The sequence below is a fragment of the Dermochelys coriacea genome, chromosome 11, assembly GCF_009764565.3.
Source record: "Dermochelys coriacea isolate rDerCor1 chromosome 11, rDerCor1.pri.v4, whole genome shotgun sequence".
In the NCBI taxonomy this organism is placed as follows: domain Eukaryota; kingdom Metazoa; phylum Chordata; order Testudines; family Dermochelyidae; genus Dermochelys; species Dermochelys coriacea.
This window is the reverse complement of record NC_050078.2, coordinates 17,141,285-17,161,424: the sequence shown is the minus strand read 5'-3', so window position 1 is coordinate 17,161,424 and position 20,140 is coordinate 17,141,285. Positions and strand designations below refer to the sequence as shown.

Here is a 20,140-nt window from a genome sequence, read left to right as displayed (position 1 = left end):
GTCTCAGTCTGGCATGCCTGACCACTTGTGTGCATGCTGCCATGTGGCCCAGCAGCCGCAGGCAGCAGCTGGCCATTGTCATTGGAAACTGGTGCAGGGAGGCCACCACTTGCTGGATAGCCCAGAATGGGGATACCAGAACGCTTGTCCTGGCCTGCACCACATCCAGGATCGCGCCTATGAATTCCACTCTGCGTGGGTACAAGCGTGGACTTGGGGATGTTGACCAGGAGCCCCAGCTCGCGGAACAATCTCAGGGCCATCTCCGCATGGCCCCGCACTTCCGCCTCGAATTGGCCCCCCAGAAGCCAGTCATCAAGGTACAGGTACACCCAGATTCTCTGCCTCCATAAGGAAGCAGTCACCACCGCCATGAACTTCGTGAACACCCTTGGGGCCGCGGCTAGACCGAACGGGAGAACCGCAAACTGGTAATGTTCTTGGCCTACGGTGAAGCGTAGGAACCGCCGATGTGCTGGGTGGATGGTGATATGAAAGTACACGTCCTTCATGTCGAGGGCAGCGTAACAGTCCCCTGGATCCAAGGAAGGGATGATGGTGCCCAGAGAGACCATGCGGAACCAGGCCTTGATCAGGAACTTGTTGAGCCCATGCAGGTCTAGGATGGGGCGAAGGCCCCCTTTGGCCTTGGGGATGAGGAAGCACCGAGAGTAGAACCCCTTCCCCCTCAGGCTGTGCGGCACAGCCTCCACCGCTCCCACCTCTAGCAGTGAGCGGACTTCCTTCTCTAGCAGATGCTCATGAGAGGGGTCCTGAAAAGGGACGGGGAAGGGAGGGAAGGAGGGAGGGAGGCAGGCGAACTGCAGCGAGTACCTGTTCCGCACCATGCATAAGACCCAATGGTCTGAGATAATGGTGGACCACGCATGGGAGAAACGGGACAGGCGGCTCAGGAAACAAAGGGATGGATCCAGTGACTGGTCTGGTACGCTGTCCTTGAGCGCACCTTCAAAAGTCTGGCTTAGTGCCCGGCTGGGGTTTGTGCTGGCCTTGGTTCTGGCCTGGCACATTATTGTTACTATTGTTGTTGCACCGTCGCCTGTTATCCCTGCCTCGCCTATGGTAAGGCTCATGCTTATGGCGAGGCTGGTACTGGCGTTGAGGGGGAGGTTACAGCTTAAAGGGCTTCCTCTGGGTCGCCGGGGTGTGCATACCCAGCGACTTAAGTGTAGCTCGCAAGTCCTTGAGGCTATGCAGCCTTGTGTCTATCTGGTCCAAGAAGAGCCTGGACCCTTCGAAGGGGAGGTCCTGGAGTGTATTCTGGACCTTAGGCGGCAGGCCTGACCCCTGGAGCCACGCCGAGCGCCTCATGACCACCCCTGACGCGATTGTTCTAGCCACTGCATCTGCTGAATCCAGGGATGCCTGGAAAGAGGTCTTGGCTACTGCCTTGCCCTTGTCCACCAGGGCTGCGAACTCCTATTGGGAACCTTGTGGGATGTTGTCCTTAAACTTCCCCACCACTGCCTAGGAGTTGAAATTGTGCCTGTTGAGGATGGCCTGCTGGTTCCCAATCCTCAACTGAAGGCCCCCAGATGAGTACACCTTTCTGCCAAAAACGTCCAGGCGTTTTGCCTCCTTGGCCTTAGGGGCCGGGGCCTGTTGTCCATGGCGCTCCCTTTCGTTTACCGCTGAGACCACTACGGAGCATAGACTCGGGTGGCAGAACAGGAACTCATAGCCCTTAGATGGGGCAAAATATTTACGCTCCACTCCTTTGGCCGTTGGAACACAGGAGGCCGAGGTCTGCCATATAGTCTTGTAGTTGGACTGAATGGTCTTAATGAGCGGGAGCGCTATTTTGGATGGACCTTCGGGGCTCAAAAGGTCCACCATGGGGTCCTCCTGCTCAACCATCTCCTAGGCCTGCAACCCCAAGTTTTGGGCGACCCTGCACAGCAATTCCTGGTGGGCTCTATGGTCTACTGGTGAAGCGCCGGACATCTCTGTACCCGCCATCACCTTATCGGGGGGAAGACGAGGAAGTTAGCTGCTGCTTGACCCTCTCTGGTTGGTTCTCCTGTTCCCCTTATCCCATGGGAGGGCCTCCGGCTCAGGCCAGGGTGGGAGTCCATGGGACTGCACTGGGCTCGGTGCTGGTCTCTCCGGTTTATGCTGGGGGGATACTGGAGGCCTGGATACTGTAGCCTCCAGCACCGCCTGGCGTTGGTGCGGGGACTGGGACCGCTGCACCAAGTAACTTGCGTTGGATGGGGCCCCTTGGGGCTCCTGATAGACTTGGGGGTCCAGAAGGGCCAATGGCCTGGCAGCCCCCATTGGGGTTGCCAGCTCCCCTAAAAGTCCCTGTTGTCTGGGGCCCGGTGCAGGTCGCTATAGCGGCGGACTGTGGCGACGCTGATTGCGAAGGCCATGGCAGTGCCAACAATCTGCACCGGTGGGAGAATGAGCAGCTCCTGGCTAAGTGGGAGCGGTACCGGTATCCCCAGGACTGGGATCTGGATTGGGATGGTCTGCAGGAGTCCTCTGGCGAGAACCGTTTCAACTCCTCCCAGTGCCAGTCTCTGGGTGGTGCCGGAGATCGGCGTGCCCTTTCCGATGCTTCTTCGTGCCGACCCGCTGCCGGCGCCACAATCTCCTTCTGGGCTGCTAGAGAGTCCCCGGAGCCGAAGCTCGACCAGGACCAACTCCGGGAGCGGTGCTGGGATGGTGTCCTCGAGCAGCACACCATTGCTGGCTTACTCTTCAACAGCACCAAAGGCATGGGTGCCGAAGGGTTCTTCCCATACGGAAGGGGGCTTGCTGCCGACAGCTCGATGAGGTCCTAGCGTAGAGAGCTGCTCCGTTATGCCCTTGAGCCCATCATCCACACTGACCTCACCTAGGTCTGGGCTCGGTAGGGCTTGTGCTGCTGGGACCACGGCTTTCCCACTCTTATCAGCGCTCGGGGCCTTGGGAGGTGCCAGCTTCCTGTGCGGGGAACAACCACGCCTTCCTTTCGGCTGCGCCGGGGGCCGCACCGGGGAAAACGAACAGTGCCGGGGCTTAGCCTAGCACTCTGGGGCCGACGGTTTACTGTGCTTAGCCAGTGCTGGGTCTCGACGGCTCTGGGGCACTACGCACTGAGAAAGCCTGAGCCGGCATCGGGCACTCCGAGCCCGGCGGCTGCAATTCAGTCTCCATCAACAGTTGCTTTAAACAGAAGTCTCTTTCTTTCCTTGTCCTTGGCTTAAACGCCTTGCAAATCCTACACTGTTCAGTTTGATGTCCATCCCCCAAGCAACGTAGACACGAGTCAAGGGGGTCACTAACTGGCATAGGTTTGCAGCGCATGGCACAAGTTTCCGATGCTTATGCACGGGGTGCACGCACACCTAATGTGGAATGGACGTGAAGAAGCACTCGAAGAAGAACCCCATTGACTGTAGGGAACATATTCATGGGAATACTGTTATACTAGCACTGTGCGCTGAAATCAGAGTACAAACCTCAACTAGGTATGCGATACCGCAGAGCTGTTTAACCCTCAATGCTAGGCATCACGATACTACCATGGATAAAAGGGCAGCTTTGAAATCAGAGCAAGAGTCCTATTAATTTCAATATAATTTCATACAGTAAAGATGATGCACAGTACAACTATGTAAGAAAACTGGGTAAGTATAACAGAGGAATTATATTTCTGAAAAATCAGAGCAATAGGGAAGTATACTTTTACTGTCATCCTTATCCAAAGAACCAGGATGAAGGAGCTAAGTCAAAGGAAACAAAATACGAAAACTATATTCAATGTTCAAATAAAAGCCTACAAAGGGCTGCTGCTTCATTTTCAAATCACCTCCTTGGATATAAGCTGCTTAAGATCATCCACATTTCCCTGAGAAATCATGCTATGATATTATATAAAGTGCAAAGAACTAGTGTTACTGCAACACAAGGTTGGAAAAACCAAACCAAACCCAACAAAAAATACAACAAACAGGCAAAAAACCTCCCAAAGAAATATCAAAAGGTAAGGTTTTCACTGCATCAATAACTCTTATCAAGTTGCACAACTACATATTCAGTTATGCAGTACTTAAAAGAACTGATAATATAGTAAGGATTTACACTGGAAGTGAAAGAAAAAGTAACAGGACCACAATATGGTCATATAACTCAGTTCTGCAAAAGAAACCTTAACTTCTGCTATTTTCTGATTTTTGTGTATCTTATTTCTCAGTACTAGCATTGCGTTAATGATCGGGGGTGGGGTGGGATTGCATTGCATTTGCCTGTCTTATTTGTGTTAAATTCAGAAATTAGAAAAGTTTCCAGATCATTAGTTGAGACACTAGCCCGTCTGTGACCAGCAATGCTTGTTAAAAAACACTGTATACTTATGCAGATGTGCACAGATGCATGCCATCCACTTACAGCCGGGGTACCAGGTTTGTATAATTTCTGGTGGTGCCCAGAACGGGTCCAAGCAGAAGGTGGAGCAGGGAGGGGAAGAGGCGGGGCAAGGCAGAGCGGGACAGGCTGGGGCCGGGTCACTCACCGCTGCCAGCTCCAGGCCCCCCACTAATCCCCCAGGCTGCTCTGGACTCCGCGTCCCTCTGAAGTGTAGGGCCCCGGTCCGTCCGATGGAAAATATAAGCCCAAACATTGGTAGAGCCGGACCCGCGTTCCTGAATATTGGTGGAGCACGGGCAATATGGGCCCATATAAACTTGCAGCCTATGCTTACAGCCTGCTTAGGTTGCTACATAAGATCCAGGTGGGTTTTTTCCCCCCTACTGTGCATTCTTCAAAGGGCATTTTCAAATAGCCACTACTTCATTACGTCTAAAGAAATGCTTAGCAAAAATAATTATTCACCAAGGCTATTTGTTTGCATAAACCCACCTTGGAATTAAGAACTTTCCCCTTGTTCCGTGACTTAAAATAGGCTCAACACTTCATTCAATTAATTTTTCCCAAGCCAAAAGACTATGTAGAGACCACGAATGGCAAAACTCAACTGAAAGGAGAATTTTTCGAAAATGATTATAAACAATGGAAACAGGGTGTTATAAAGAATCACAACACTAAACAGCAATTTATCCCCTAGGCACAGTGGGGATAAATAAACAGGAAGAATGGCAATTGCATAAGGCAAGGAAACTCAGTTTTCAGGCTCTTACTATTTTAAACTTCTAGTCTGCTGTGTAATATGAGGTATGTGATGCACATAACAGCACACACAGTATGTCATGCATCACATGCAATACCCTGGTTTTAACTGTTCTTTGAAGGGCATTTAGTATTTCTAAGGGAAATACTGCTGAAGGCCCCAATCCAGCAAAGCACCTAAGTCTGTGTGCAACTACCAAGGGACTACTCAGGTACTAGAGGTTATGTAAGTGCTTGAGTGCTTTTCTGGATTTAGGCTAAAGATTGCAGCAGCCACTAGCAGTAAAAGGGTTAATACAGTTTTCTGTATTTAACAGATCCAGTTGAATATAGCCAGGAGAACTAAACCCTTATTTACTGTCTACCAGACTGCACAGTATAGTGTAGCAGACTAATTGTTACTCCCATTCAACTCTTGAGTTCCAAGACTTATTTTGGGGCAGTCAGAAAATCACTTAACTTTGCTCTGTACCAGTTTCTCCATATGTAAAAATGAGGATAATTATTTAGCTGCCTGATAAGGATGCTGCAGTAAATGAGCTAATTTTTGGACAGCACTATATATATGGCATTGTTTTTCTATAATGTAGGTATATGTGGTAAATCACTGCTCTTTAAGTATGCAACAACATTCAAAGTATGATTAATTTAAAAGTTAGAGAATTTTTTTTAAAGGTGTATACACTTCCTACAGAAAATAAATCAAAATCAAGACATTCCAATTAAAGAGTAAAAAAACAAGTTATGGTAGCACATATCGGTAAAGAGAATTCTACCAGGAGAGACAGCTTCTTCACATTACTGTAACAAGAAACTGATTCCAGTTGCATGTCATGTCATGTAAAAACAAAAACAAAAAAAAAAACCCAAAAACAAAACAAGAAGAGTATTATTCAACATGTCGCCACTATTGCACCAGTACCTGAGATTCAAAAGCTAAATCTCTTGTGCCTTTACCTAGCAACCATTATAGAAAGCTCCATGAATCACTTTTCTAACAAAAAAAAAAAAAGATATAAAAGATGTTCTTGTACTAAAAATCACAGGTTGGTATAGAAAAATCTCATTACCTCTTATTAAATGCAGGTATAATGTAACAATATATAACTTTAGTAAATAATACTCTAATACATATATCTCTTATAATGCTGGGGCACAATTGTTTAAAAATCTACGGCCTTTCAGGGAAATAATTTGTTTTGTATTTTACATTCCACTCTCCAGAATGCTACACACTAATAAGAAGATTGCTGAAGTAATTTATAATATCTAACACTTTATATCATGACACTAAACAAATCTGATTTCTCAAAATATAATTTTTTTTAAATTAGTGAGGAGGTCCCAGCATCTGAATTGTTTAAACATAAACATAGAGTTATTTGAATGTCCTTAGGAGGCACAGAGATAAGATGTTCTCCTATGTATTAATGTTCATTTTTTCCAGCACAATGTATTTCTCTACACAATTTAAAACTGCTATGTAAAACTCTATAAACTAACCAAGGATTTGATGATCGATTACACATCTTTGTCATGTTTTGTAATGTTAAATAAGGATTCTGGTCCACAGTTGCATGTTACAGCCCAGTACAACAACTATGGGTCATGGGCAATTTATTTCAAAAATGAACCTTAGTTTTCTTCTGAAAACAGAGCAATATGCCTATTGGAAAGCAAAATTAGCTTTGCTAGGCTTATCTCTGCAGATGTCACAATCCTTACCCTTCTCGCTGCTATAGAGTACATGATTTAGTGTTGAGCATTAATTAGGCAAACTTGACAGAAGCCAAATATTAACTGAAAATGTAATCATTATTTAAGGGAACAACTATTTGCATTCCATTGCACTATGCCTTAATTAATGGCTTTTCTTAGTAAGGATTCTGCTTAAATTCTCTGGAGTTATCTTGCTTCCTAAAAACCATTTTTAACCTTATCAGGAGAATTCTCCTCTTGCCAAACAGCCAAAAAATTCTACCCAAGATCATATATAAAAATAGTTCAACTGCAGCATTTAAAAGTTCCTGTCTTCTCATGGGTAATCGACAGACATTCACTTTTAGTTAGACTGTTTAAAACTAATGCAGTTTGGTAGAACTGAACGTTATTTTTCATTCAGTTTCATGTACATCATCAGTATTTCTTTCCAATTTTTATTGACCTCCATTTCTGTAAGAGATCAGGAACTCTGGCTTAAGTGCTCAAAAATAGGAGTATAAAGGACAGGTGACTAAATATGGACTTGGGACCAAAAAAATGGGATTTTTGAAAGTATCTAAGTGATTTCAAATGGGACTGTGCTTATAAATCTTTTGAAAATCCCAACCTCAGGTCCTATCTTCATGCCCCTACTTTGAAAAAGGTTGGTCTCAGATAAATTTTGTTCATAGTTTAGTGATCAATCGTTGATATAAACTCCAGAAAAATATTTGTATTTTAATAAAGAAATGTATATTTGCCTGCAAGTGCAATAGCCTATGTTTTAACTTACCCTCTATAAATTTCAATTAACAATGGACTTCTCCCTATATCTACTGTTTTGGGGGTTGAATAAATTAAAATCTAATCCTTCTAAACATTTATCCAAGTCTGTGGTCTTAATACAGTCTAGTTAGACTAGCTTTTTCTTTACATCACCAAATCACCACCACCATTTCCACAATTAGTATCCTTATTGGTGGGAGTAATATAGAGATCAAAGACTGAATGGACATTTATCCCTAGAAAAATATCAGTTCCTCCAGAATCGGATGAGACAAATTGCAGAGCAGCATGAGAAAGCTTACAATGTTGCTGTAGGTTTTGTAAGTATCTGGAGGTTTTAGTCACCCTGACTGAAAGTCCATCTGTACTCTTTATAAGCATTACAATTCACTAAAAGACAAAATGAATTAGTAAATAATACCCCTGGGCCAAAGTTACCAAATTTTACTTTTTGAAGAGGGCAATGACTATTGGCAGGATTCTTGTGAATATATTTATTAATTCATTACCTTGCAGCATCAAACAGAACAGCAGCATTGCAGTAGGGAAGAAAACTCAGGTCCCAGTGAAAGTTAACATTACACAATAATTAGGAAAACGAAGTCAACTTGATTATCTCTAGCTTTAAAATTGCTTGGAAGATTTCAATTGAGACAAGATAGTAACTACAAAATTTAGAAGTCTACCTGATGTTTTCCCCCCTCAAATAAGCAGCTGTGCACATGGCATCTTGGAATTATTTACAATTTTACATATTAAATTATTTTGACTATTAAGTTTTCAAAAAGAGAGATTCTGAATTATGAACGTTTACAACAAGTGCTTGTCCAGCCAAATTTATGATAATTACCACCTTTAAAAATACATAAACTTTTTATACTAACACTTCTTTAAAAGTTTCAGATCGTTAGGTCATAACAGATTTTTAAACACAAAGCACCCTTTCCTATTACAAGTTTTAAAATGGGATAAAGCAATATATGTAGTGTTCCAGAAACTTGCATACATCTTGCTCCGACAGTTGCAAAAATGTACTTATTTAATAAATTAAGATATTTTTCTAATTTCATGTGTTAATATTCAAATAGACTTTATAGAACAAAAATGTTAATCCGTACCTATTACGAGTAACCTACATATTTAGCTTTTTTCATCTGAAAGCCTTTAAGAAATGACGACCTGCAGATTTATTAACGTATTCATTTTTAAAGTAATTTTTGAACTTGTTGTCCAGCATTTAACAAAAATGTGAAAACAAAAACAAAAAATAAATCACCAGACCAGCATTTGCTTTCTTGATTATGTCAAGTAATTTCAAGTTGAGTTCTATAAGGCAGGTTGGTTGTTTAGATGGACTGGAATTTCCTATAGTTGTAGTGATATGCACATAGTGAAATTGTTCATTGATAGAACTAGATGAAGACAGGCAATTATGGGAAAATAAAAGTTTAGGAGTTTCAAAAGAATTGAAATTTTTTCTCCAAATGTAGAATAGGCACTGAAATATGGTTCCTTATGGACTTTTCAGGAGATTGTCTCTTTGCTGAGTATGAATCCATCTTTAAACTGAAAAAAATGAAAACAGAATTATTAATGCTATGCATTAGGAATTAATTGCATTAATTTTGATCCTACATTTCCCATTTTCCATACCTTTTCCAGTCATAGTATTAAACGTATTTGAAATTGCGCATGAAGAATGATGAAAAATAGATTGCAAATACATTGTAGAGCTGGGCTATATTTTGTTTCAAGGCCAAACAGGCATTATTAGAATATGGAAAAAATGACCACATTTTTCTAAAGCTTGCATTTCTAGTTATTTTAGCTTTGCAAAATTCTCCACACTCACTTGTCAGGGAGAGCAGCTTTATTTATTTATTTGAAGGGAGATTATCTATCGGGATAAAGGGCGAGTGAGTAAATGTTGTGCCTGCACCGGTAAATTTCCATGACTCTTTGGCAGACTGCTAACATATATGAGCTCCTTCTTTAATTCATGCAAATGAGAGTTAATAAAACAGGTAAAGCTATTGAAGGTAATGGAATAATTAAGCAAGTCCATTGTAAGGTGTTAACCTCAAGAGGGAAAAAAATTTACTTAGAGTTTGAATGTATTCAGTGCATCTTTTGAAGTTTATGTGTTAGACATACCTATTGCCTATGAACAGCAGCTTTCTCCTTCTTGAGAAACACTATGCATAGGGATGAGGCTTTCACACTGCTCACTTTCCTCTGGCATTCTGAAAGAGGTATCAAATTCATTGTGTAATTACAGAAAATCTAAGACTGGTTATATTGTAACAAGGAGACATGAACAGTAAGGATGGTAATGCTATATAAAAGAGACTTACATAGTATCTTGAGTAGTGTTCATTAAAAAACTAAATACTTCGGTGAATTATATATACTGTACTAGAGTCATCATAATTAAGATCTATAGATAGCCATTTGGTGCCTCGGAAATATAGCAAACACTATGGAAACAATAATTAGGCAAAACCAAAACTGTAAAGTATATTCATTGCAGAAAAATTTCTTTTAGTACAATGGGATTTTAAGATGGTGGCTTGTCCCCAGCCCATGAAAACTCCACTGCCATACCCAAAGTCTCTTTCCAGGCATAGTTTTATTTTCCAAACATAAATTTAAAAAAAAACAAACAAACAAACCAGTTCTTCCACCCCCACTGGGCTATAAGTACTAGGGGATTTTCCCCTCTGCCTCTCTCATTCCGTCCTGCTTCAAGGCCTGTTGCAGGATTCCTCCTTGTTCCTTGCACCTCTTCCCAGGGCTTCTCCCAGGAGGCTTTTCCCCCCCACTGCCTCCCCTTCCTATGGACTCCTTGCAGCCTCTGCCGACCTTTCCTTCCTGATGGCCCAGTTCTTTATAAGGAACACATGTCCACCCTTCAGCTGCACCTCATTAATGAATAGGGTTGGCAGGACCCAGACCTCTGACCCTTTAAGGACAGACAATCCTGTCACAGGGATTTTTATAACTTTGTCTCTGCCCTCACTGGATATTAGGGCAAGAATGGAGATAAAGAATTACACTGGTAATTAATCAAACAGTCAATGAGGAGCTCTTAAAGAAGGAGAAGGGAGGGAGCCAAAAACCCTGGGTGTGAGTTCTGAGGTTTCTGAAAGAGGTAGGGAAGATAGAATGAAAAGTTAGGGAAGTTACAATAGGTGATCATACCTCTGAATTCGATGCTTTCTGCAGATAAAGGCAAAAATTCTTCTGATTCCTACCATCACTGGATCCCAGTTGTTGTAATGGCATAAGCAAGTTGCAATGAAAAATGAGAAAAATACATGGATTGCCCCTGCAAAAAATAACCAGGAAAACTGCACCTGGAATTAGAGCATGAATATAATTTATCCATCATGTAACAAAGTGCAATAGTAATTTCTTTTAACATTGGATTTTTTTCATTTGTGACAACTGCCATAAAATTGAGAAGTGTCTACTTTTGTTATTGTTAAAAGTGTCTAACTTCCATCAAGATTGTAAAGATAACTGAATTTGTAATTTATTACCTCCTTTGTTGCTACAATAGTGTCAGGATATGTATTTATGAGACATTTCCACTTGGAGAAAAAAATAAAATCTATTTGTAAACTGTGTTGGGTCTCAGTTCCTTTGAATGCTGACCAATGTTACAGCTTTTGCATTTTAACATTTTCTATAAGATCTCTTGGTTCATCGTGTCCTCAGTCACCCACTGTGTTCAATTCCCTTTTTCCTTACCTCCTTACATTGGGTTCTCCACCCACATTTTTCCTCCCCTTCTCTTCCCGGTAACATGGTTCTCTCTTCTAGTTTCTCAAATGATCTCACCCTTACTCATTCACTCATGGACCTTATAAGTATTACTAGGTACAGAATATCAAGAGACTACATCTTCTAGCTAAAAGCTGATGTGGATCCACATTCAGGTGAAAAGCCAACACTCCTCCCAGGCATGGAAAGAGATGTGCTGGGATTCATACTAGGGTACGGTCTTTAAATCCTCTTTTGGGGACTTCATCTTCCATATCAGTCTTAGGAAAATAGGCGTCCATCTCCGCTCTCCTAAATTATATCTGGTTGCTGAAAAATTGAAGCACTCTGTTTCTCCACCCACCTGTACAAGTTGATGGAACTAATCCATGAAAGTTTAATTTCCAAAGATGTGCAGGCAAGCGAATTTTCCAAGCCCTGAAACAACTGTTTGGACAACCCAAGTGAAATGTCACAAAACAACATATCTGCTCCACTTAAATTTGAATTTCTGACCAACAGTTTAGCTGGAAAAAAACCAAATATTTCAGGGCAATTTGTGCCCCCAAATGCTCATTTAAAGAGATATTCAGAGATATGTGCATTAAAGAAACAAAAACAAACAACTGAAGAGAAAAATCCTTGGACGTGATCCTAGCAAAGAAGTTCTGATTTTTGTCTGCCAAATAAAGCATATGGAGAAGCTAATAATTTTGGAAGTAACAAGAATTTGTTCTTTCTGAGTGTGTGTGTTGTGTGTGTGTGTGGGGGGGGGGGGGGGGAAGTACAGCACTTTTTATTAAGTTATTTGCTCACCTGTTTTGAAAGTCAGCCATAAATTAGATGAACGAGATTTTAGCTGACTCTAGGGTAGTAATAGTTAGCCTGAGCATCTGGAATGTCTACTACATATGTAAAGCTTCAAAACAGAAATTATAAGGTCTGTATAAAGCTTCTTTTTAGCTGGAAAAAGCTGATTAACCATAGACAAGGCTCCCCCTTGTGGAAAAAAAATAAAGTCATACAGTGATAGGAAATCTTGGGGTTTTGATGAGTACAGACAACACCTCATTCTTAGAAATCTGTATCTGCAGTTACTAGAATTGATTAGTGTCCATATTAATTTCTAACTGAGCTTAGCTTCAAACAATTGAAATAAATGTTTAAATGATCTTAAAAGGTACATTAAAAACATGGGGGACAGCCATTGGACTAGGGATTAAGAGGACCTGGGTTCAATTTCTGGCACTGTCACTAATTTGCTGGTTGACCTCGTGCAAGTCTATTCACGCTCCACATCTCAGTTTCTCCATCTGTTAAATGGGGATTATGATACCAACTTCCTTCCTAAAGCATACTGAGATCTATGGATGAAAAGTGCTTTATAATAACTAGTATTATTACTAGCTGCAACAAGTCTGACTTGTAAGGTCTAAAGCATACAAATGTCTTATATTTTAGTACTTTTCCCTTTTTTCCCTTTTCCTCAGAGCTTCTGTGTTTAGGGGAAGAGACAAATCTCCTGGGGAACACAGCCAACCTGAAGCACCCAGCTTCAGAGGGAATGCTCCCTTGAGCTAGTTCTATCCAGACCAGTTCAATTATAAAAGGCACTGAAGGGAAAGGAAGGGAAGAATTCAGCACTCATCCAGCCACAAGTTAAAACCAAAGACAGACCTAGCCTGCCTAGGTCACATCAGAATGGTGTTAATTAGGTGTGAGAAAGACAGGCAGACAGAAACCTGGATGGTAGAAGACAGCCATGTGAAGAGAAAATGAACTAGAAAGAGTGCAATTTGAAGCTGAAAAGACCCCTACACCATTACCACCTTTCTCAGGGGCAATGTCTATTAGGAGGTGGAGGAGGAGACAGATTGCTAATAAAAGGGTAACCAAAGGCAGACTCTAGAGGCAGCAGCAGTTTTCAGTGAGAGTGAAGAGATAATAGTCAGAAATAAAAGTAACAGGAAACTCCACAAGGAGCAGGAAAAGAAGAGCAAGAAAGGTCAGAGGGTGTTGTGCCTGAAGGATGGAAAAGGTTAGGGAAGGCAGGAAGAAAAGGAGTGGACATGTACAGGGGACTGGGATTAAGACAGATGTTGCCAGCAGATAGGCGGAGAAAGCAGAGGAAGATAAAGATTTATTAAAATAAGGAAAAGAAAGAGCAAGTGAAATGAGAGCGAGTAAAATAAATGAGATTTGTTATTAAATGTTTTGGGCTTATTAATATTATAAATGTCAAACAGATACAGTACAAATGTTCAGATTATAGTGATGAGTGCCATAAAAATAATTAGCAAGTTAAAAGAAACTGTGTTGCCATTGCATTAGTGTGCCTCGCATCTGTCACGCAACATTGCTTTAATGCCATCTCTTTCATTTCAGATGCTGCAGTGATTTTGTGTATTTTTTGCTTATACAGAATAAATTCTATTTATTTAAAGGACTAGGTTGAGAATCTATTTGGGTTTATAGTTCAGAGAAGAAACTGTTCCAGTTTTCTGGGAATTACAAGAAAGGATTCCTGTTAATTCAACCATTGCCGCGACTAAATTTAAACGAATTGCCTCAGAATATGAAAAATAATAATAAAAAAAGCTTGAGAGCCATTTGCACTTCAAAGATATAAATATAGCTGCCTACATGCACTGGAGTGAAATTTTTCCTGTTTTTGTGGAGAAGAGTTACTTTGATTCACTGAAGAACTTTTTATTTACTTTTATATTATTGGTACAATGTTTATGTCTTTTATATGAATTGCTTAAGTTTCAAGACCAAGACAATTAGGCTTAAGCTTATTCACATGAAATAATTGATTTTAGTTGTTGTTTCTGTACACCTAAAGTTGAAAACATTTTCACTTTCTACCAAAATAGAAAATATATATAAATATATCATATTTCATGTCTGCTTCCACTACAAGTTTGAATTCAACCATCTTAATGCTAGTCATTTCTTTTCTTGTGGCGACCGGCATTTCATATGAAGAAAGGCCTTTTAAAAATAGCCTACCACAAAAACAGTGGCCCACATAAAATGTTACTACATCAGACTTCATAACACATACAGATGTTGCTGAACCCAAGGTCCAAAAAAAATAAGATTTGTGAAAAAGTCAGCCTTACGTGATATAATGGAAAACAACAAAATAAAAACTGATTCCAGTCCAGCAAATCACAAACTTCACCGAGAACTACATTTTTGTCCTTGAGCAAGATAACCCTCAGGGTTTCAGGCACAGAAGGGAGTGCTTGGTTGGGTGCTCGGTTGGGTGCTCTACCTGTGGAGTGGAAGCAAGTCGGCATGTTGGGGATGGGGGGGGTCATGGTGAGTGCTCTGCATGGAGACCAGGGAAATGAGGGAGTCAGAGATAGACGGAGTGGGGGTGTCAGAGGCAGCAGAGAAATGTGAAGCTGTGTTCTGCATAAGGATGGGGTGAGCCAAGGGCAGTGGGTCAGAGTGGAGGGTTAGGGTGCCAGGGAGAGAAGTGGGTGCTCTCCCTGGGAAGCGAGAGGAGCTAAGGAGACCCAGAACAGCAGTAGAGGCAACTGCTCCAGACAGGGAAGCTCTCTTGCCCAGAGTAGCTGCTCCCAGCTCTAATCCATTTCAGGGTGCCATGGCAGCTGCTCCAGCCCCTTTGGGTCCCACTGTCACCTCCACACCCTACAGCTGGGGAGCCCTTAGTCATTACTTCAGTTCTCACAATGCCCACCCCAGGAACAGAGGAATTTGCGAGCGGCATCATTTGTGACACACAGTCTCACGTGCATGTGATTTACAAGGAACATTGGTCAATGGTACATGTCACTGAAATAACAGACTACATTTTCAAGTTTTTATCATGCAAATCATGTGACCCAGACATTGTGAGGAACACATTAATATCCTTGTGCACCTGAATGGTTTGCCAAGACTATAGTGACAATGTAATTATTTTGAAGACAAGGTGACAGCACCGTGATATTCAAAAGATTGCACACATTTCAGAACTCTTCCCTCCTCAGCAGGAAAAGACACCTGCTTCTTACCACAACTCCACTTCATTTTCCAATTGGAAAGAGTGGGGAAAGTGTTCAAACACAGACAGGTGAAGTTGGCTCACGATCCACCAACACACTCCTACCCCTTTTTTTCAGTAGAGGGGAAAAGTGAGAAGATGGGGGGAAAACCCTTAAAGTCCAAAAAAAACCCCAAAAACCAAAGCTTTTCAGTTTATTCAAAAAAACCCAAAGGGACATTAAATCAAAATGAAACAATAATATGCACAAAAAATGCACAAAGAAAAAAATTGTTCATCAGAATGGAAATTTTCCCTGTGAAAAATTTGTGACCAGCTTTATTCTCCCCACATTTAAGTATCAGAATGGGGACAGACCCTCTACAAGCAAGTAAAAGAATATCTCAAAAGTAATGTAAAAAACTGCAATTTAATGAACTACTGTAATAAGTTACCTAATGAGCTAATAAATTAGTTTTTAAAATAAGCCTGTGGTAAAAATGTAGCGTAAACTGAACAACCACAAGTAACATCTGAAACCTGTTTGTTCACTCAAGACATCTACATGATGTATAAATTGATCCAAGTAATATTTCTTGTGGGGTCCATAAGGAATTGTTAGTGTACTTTTATGTATCATCTTTGTGCTTGAGCTTTGATCTTTTGAGATTTCAAACTACCCAGAGTCAAGCTGGATTAAAGACCCCGCTTCAGAAGAAAAGAAATGTCATTGAGAGTGGTAGAGTGATCAGCAACTGGCAGACTGAATTAATACAGGACATTTGGAATATTAATATGCACAGGTTTCTGGAACTAAATATATTGTGACATCACAGTAAGAATAAGTGAGTTCACCCTTAAAGACCTGCCCAGTGTAGAATTTAGGTGACTGTGCCTACCTATATTCCTTGTGTAGTTTCAACTGAATAGAGCAGGAGTGGCAAACTACAGCCCGGGGACTGCATCCAGCCCTCCAGACATTTTAATCTGGTTCTTGAGCTTCCACCAGGGAGTGGGGTCCGGGGCTTGTCCTGCTCCGGCGCTCCAGCTGGGGAGTGGGGTCGGGGGCTTGTCCCACTCCGCGCAGTTCCCAGAAACAGTGGCACTTCCCCCGTCCAGCTCCTAGGTGTAGGGGCAGCCAAGGGGCTTCACATGCTTCCCCGCCCCAAGCACTGCCCCCGCAGCTCCCATTGTCCAGGAACCACGGCCAATGGGAGCTGCAGGGGTGGCGCCTGCAGACAGGGCAGCGCACAGAGCCATCCGGCTGCGCTTCCACGTAGGAGCCAGACGGGCGACATGCCGCTGCCTCTGGGAGATGCTTGAGGTAAGCGCCACCCAGAGCCTGCACCCCTGACCCCCTTCCCCAGCCCTGATCTCCCTCTTGCCCTTTAAACCCCTCGGTCCCAGCCCAGAGCCCCCTCCTGCACCCCTAACCCCTCATCCCCAGCCCTACCCCAGAGCCTACATCCAGAGCCAGAGCCCTCACCCCCTGCCCGGAGCCCCCTCCTGCACCCTGAACTCATTTCTGGCCCCACCGCAGAGCCCTCACCCCCTGCATCCCAACCCCCAATTTCGTGAGCATTCATGGCCCGTCATACAATTTCCGTACTCAGATATGGCCCTCAGGCCAAAAAGATTGCCCACCCATGAAATAGAGTATATGTCCACTTCCTGACCTGCCTTAGACTATTTTGTTGCATTTAATAGCTGCTGCATGCCATCAATGGGTGAAGGGAATCCAGTCTACAAACTGAGTCCAGATCCTCTAAGCTGGGAATTGCTGTAAGTTTAAGCTGCTTTTAAATTATTGTATTGCTTACTGATTCATTTTTGGGTTTACCATCTAAACCAAAGAACTTTAACCATTTCAATATTATTTAAGGGAAAGGAGAATTTCCGACTTATTTAGCAACATACAACTAACTGTTAGTCATTGCTGTCATTTGTTTAAATTTGTCAGAACATAAAGGAAGCTTTCATGATTTCCCTTTGATAAGTACAAAAGGCACCTGATCAATATCCATATATATATATATATATATATATATATATATATATATATATATATATATATATATACACACACATATATATATATATATTTTTGGTGAGTACAAAGAAGAATTAACGATACAGGTGAGAAAGATAACATATACAATAATTTAAAAAATTGTGAGGCACATCACTTAAGCACAATGTATGCTTTCTCCTCCCCCCACAAGTAGTACTTGTGCTAGTTTTGAAAGCTATTCCAAAAAGTTAAACAGGTATTATAGAGATAGATCAAGTGATCTCAGTTGTTACAGTCAGACTTTGCAGCAAAACGGAATAATTATTTGCTCCAACATTAGGAGCACCAGCAAAGTTTTAAGAGCCCATGATCTTAGGAAACAGAAAAACAAACCTGTAAGACGGAGCGCTTTGAGTCAACTAAAACAAGAATGAAAATGAAGACAAAGTAGTACTCAACATGTATGTATATATTAATTGTTACGACACGTAGAACATAAGAACGGCTATACCGGTGTCAAATTAAAGGTCCATCTAGCCTAGTATCCTGTCTTCTGACAGTGGCCAATGCCAGGTGCCGCAGAGGGAATTAACAGAACAGGTAAACATCAAGTTATCCATCCAGTCACCCATTCCCAGCTTCTGGCAAACAGAGGCTAGGGACACCATCCCTGTCCCTCCTGGCAAATAGCCATTGATGGACCTATTCTCCATGAATTTATCTAGTTCTTTTTTGAACCCTGTTATAGTTTGGCCTTGACAACATCCTCTGGCAAGGAGTTCCACAGGTTGACTGTGCATTGTGTGAAAAAATACTTCCTTTTGTTTGTTTTAAATCTGCTGCCTATTTATTTGATTTGATGACCCCTCATTCCTATGTTATGAGAACACTAAATGCAGATTATAATTCATATAAACAAATTAAGAATTTGGGGTTCCTTGCCATTGATAAAATACTACAGTCAAATATTCAGAAAGACAGCTACATTTTATATGACAATCATGACAAAAATGATCTAATTTTAATAGACTATTCAACAAAAATTTAGACAATTTAGTTTGAGAGGGAATACAAATGAAAAATTGTGGCTCATTTCTGTTCTAAACACACTATTTTCGGATATTTATTTTAATCACATGAAGTACTCTCTCACAGTTATTAACTTCTATGACACAATACCTATGGAAATAAGGAGTTTGTTTTTTTAATTGGGATCTCTTCATTTACAAATTTAATTTAATGTTTATCGTATTCATAAAATCTAGGATTAAGCCTTAAATTGTCCATCTTCTGCAGACATTAACCTACAGGTTTTTTACATCACTAACCGAATATTTTCAAGATATACAGGCCACAAACAGGATTTTACACTATTAAGTTGCTATTTAAGGATGCTGTTACATGATGTTCTACAGGTTTAGTAAAATGATTAGAACAGGTAAGGGAACTGAAGTGGGAGAGTTTGGTGATTTAAATTACTTTTTTTTGAAGTTGTATTTCAGTGAGATAAATTAAGTATGCAGTAACAAACAAGATTAAGATACATACAGGAAGGATGACAGACAATTCAGTCTTGATAATTAACAGTAATAGGAAAATACTGTACATTGTGTACATTCAGCTTTAACACTGGCATTGCATTAAAAGATACCTACTTAGGCCTGTTAATAATGCTCAAATCTTATCAGTAATCAAGTGTACATTACCTTCTGCATGCACATGTCAGCTATTATGGACAGAGGTATTGTAAGGCTTAGCGCAAGTGTGCCTATCAGTGATGAGGTAAGAAAGCAGCCCCTAAAAAATATAAAAGTCTTATTTAAAAATTAAGACAAATACTTTAAAGTGCAGAAGAGATTTAATCAAGGTTATCTGTTAGTTAAGGTTTGTTTTAAGTGTAAAGCCATAAGGTTTGTTTTCAAAAGTTCTTTGCAGGACACCTTCAATGTGAAAGTGACTGAGCCATATGATATATATATATATATTTTAAATAAGACATTTCTTGGAATTACTGTGAATTTGAAGTATTCTTTAGGTTCACAAATTATTGGCCCAACAAAAGATCTAAAGTAAGGCTTGCCTAGTTTGAGCCATTTCGGTATCAAGTTAACAGCATGTAAGATACTAAGAAAGGCTGTAAGTTAAACACTATGATCCATCAAGTCAATGATCCCAAATGTAAAACCAGGCTTGACAACAGATACCTTCCTAAGAGGTATTCTGCTTTGTCATGTAAAGAATCACCGATTTAATAACCCTGTAAATGCTTATTTTCCCACTTCAGTCATTACTGTTCATTAAACTAAATTACCTATTTATTTATGAGTCTAATGGTATTAGATACTTGTGGACTATCAAAATCAGTAATTAGGAAGTTTTATGGGTAATCTGGAAAAAAACCCAGAACTTGTACCCTTTTTTGTTTCTTTAGCTCCATCATCAAGGAACAAAGAGGGCACCAGATATATTTTTTCTATTTTAATTTAACTTCCTAATTACTAGGGCTGGTCAAAATTTTCCATCAAAACTGTTTCAACAGAAAATTGACCTTTCTAGTAAATATCAAACAAAAAAACCCCAATAACTTTCCACAGACTGACCTCCTGTTAAAAAACAAACAACCTTACCCTCCCACACACCCCAAAAAACCCCCACAACCAAACAATCTCCACACCAATAAAGATTCTGGTTGAAAAATGCAAAGATTTTATTCAGAAATGCTACCACATTGCCTCAACAGAGATGTA

General features: G+C 41.2%; 1 protein-coding gene across 6 annotated transcripts in view; it reads right to left on the bottom strand.

Annotated features, from left to right (window-relative positions):
• Nucleotides 1–9,099: 9,099 nt before the first annotated feature.
• The window catches only part of SLC35F5 (solute carrier family 35 member F5), a 62,935-nt gene continuing 51,894 nt past the window's right edge, over nt 9,100–20,140 (bottom strand). For 5 of the 6 annotated variants that reach the window (XM_043505019.1, XM_043505021.1, XM_043505020.1 and 2 more), the window contains 4 exons: nt 19,100–19,190; nt 10,822–10,976; nt 9,775–9,863; nt 9,100–9,186 (listed from right to left, as the gene is read on the bottom strand). In XM_043505019.1, coding sequence (XP_043360954.1) covers nt 9,782–9,863; nt 10,822–10,976; nt 19,100–19,190 — 328 coding nt within the window. In that variant the 3' untranslated portion in view covers nt 9,100–9,186; nt 9,775–9,781. Of the gene's footprint in view, nt 9,187–9,774; nt 9,864–10,821; nt 10,977–19,099; nt 19,191–20,140 lie in introns of those variants that run through there. The other variant, XR_006277895.1, reaches the window with a different exon arrangement.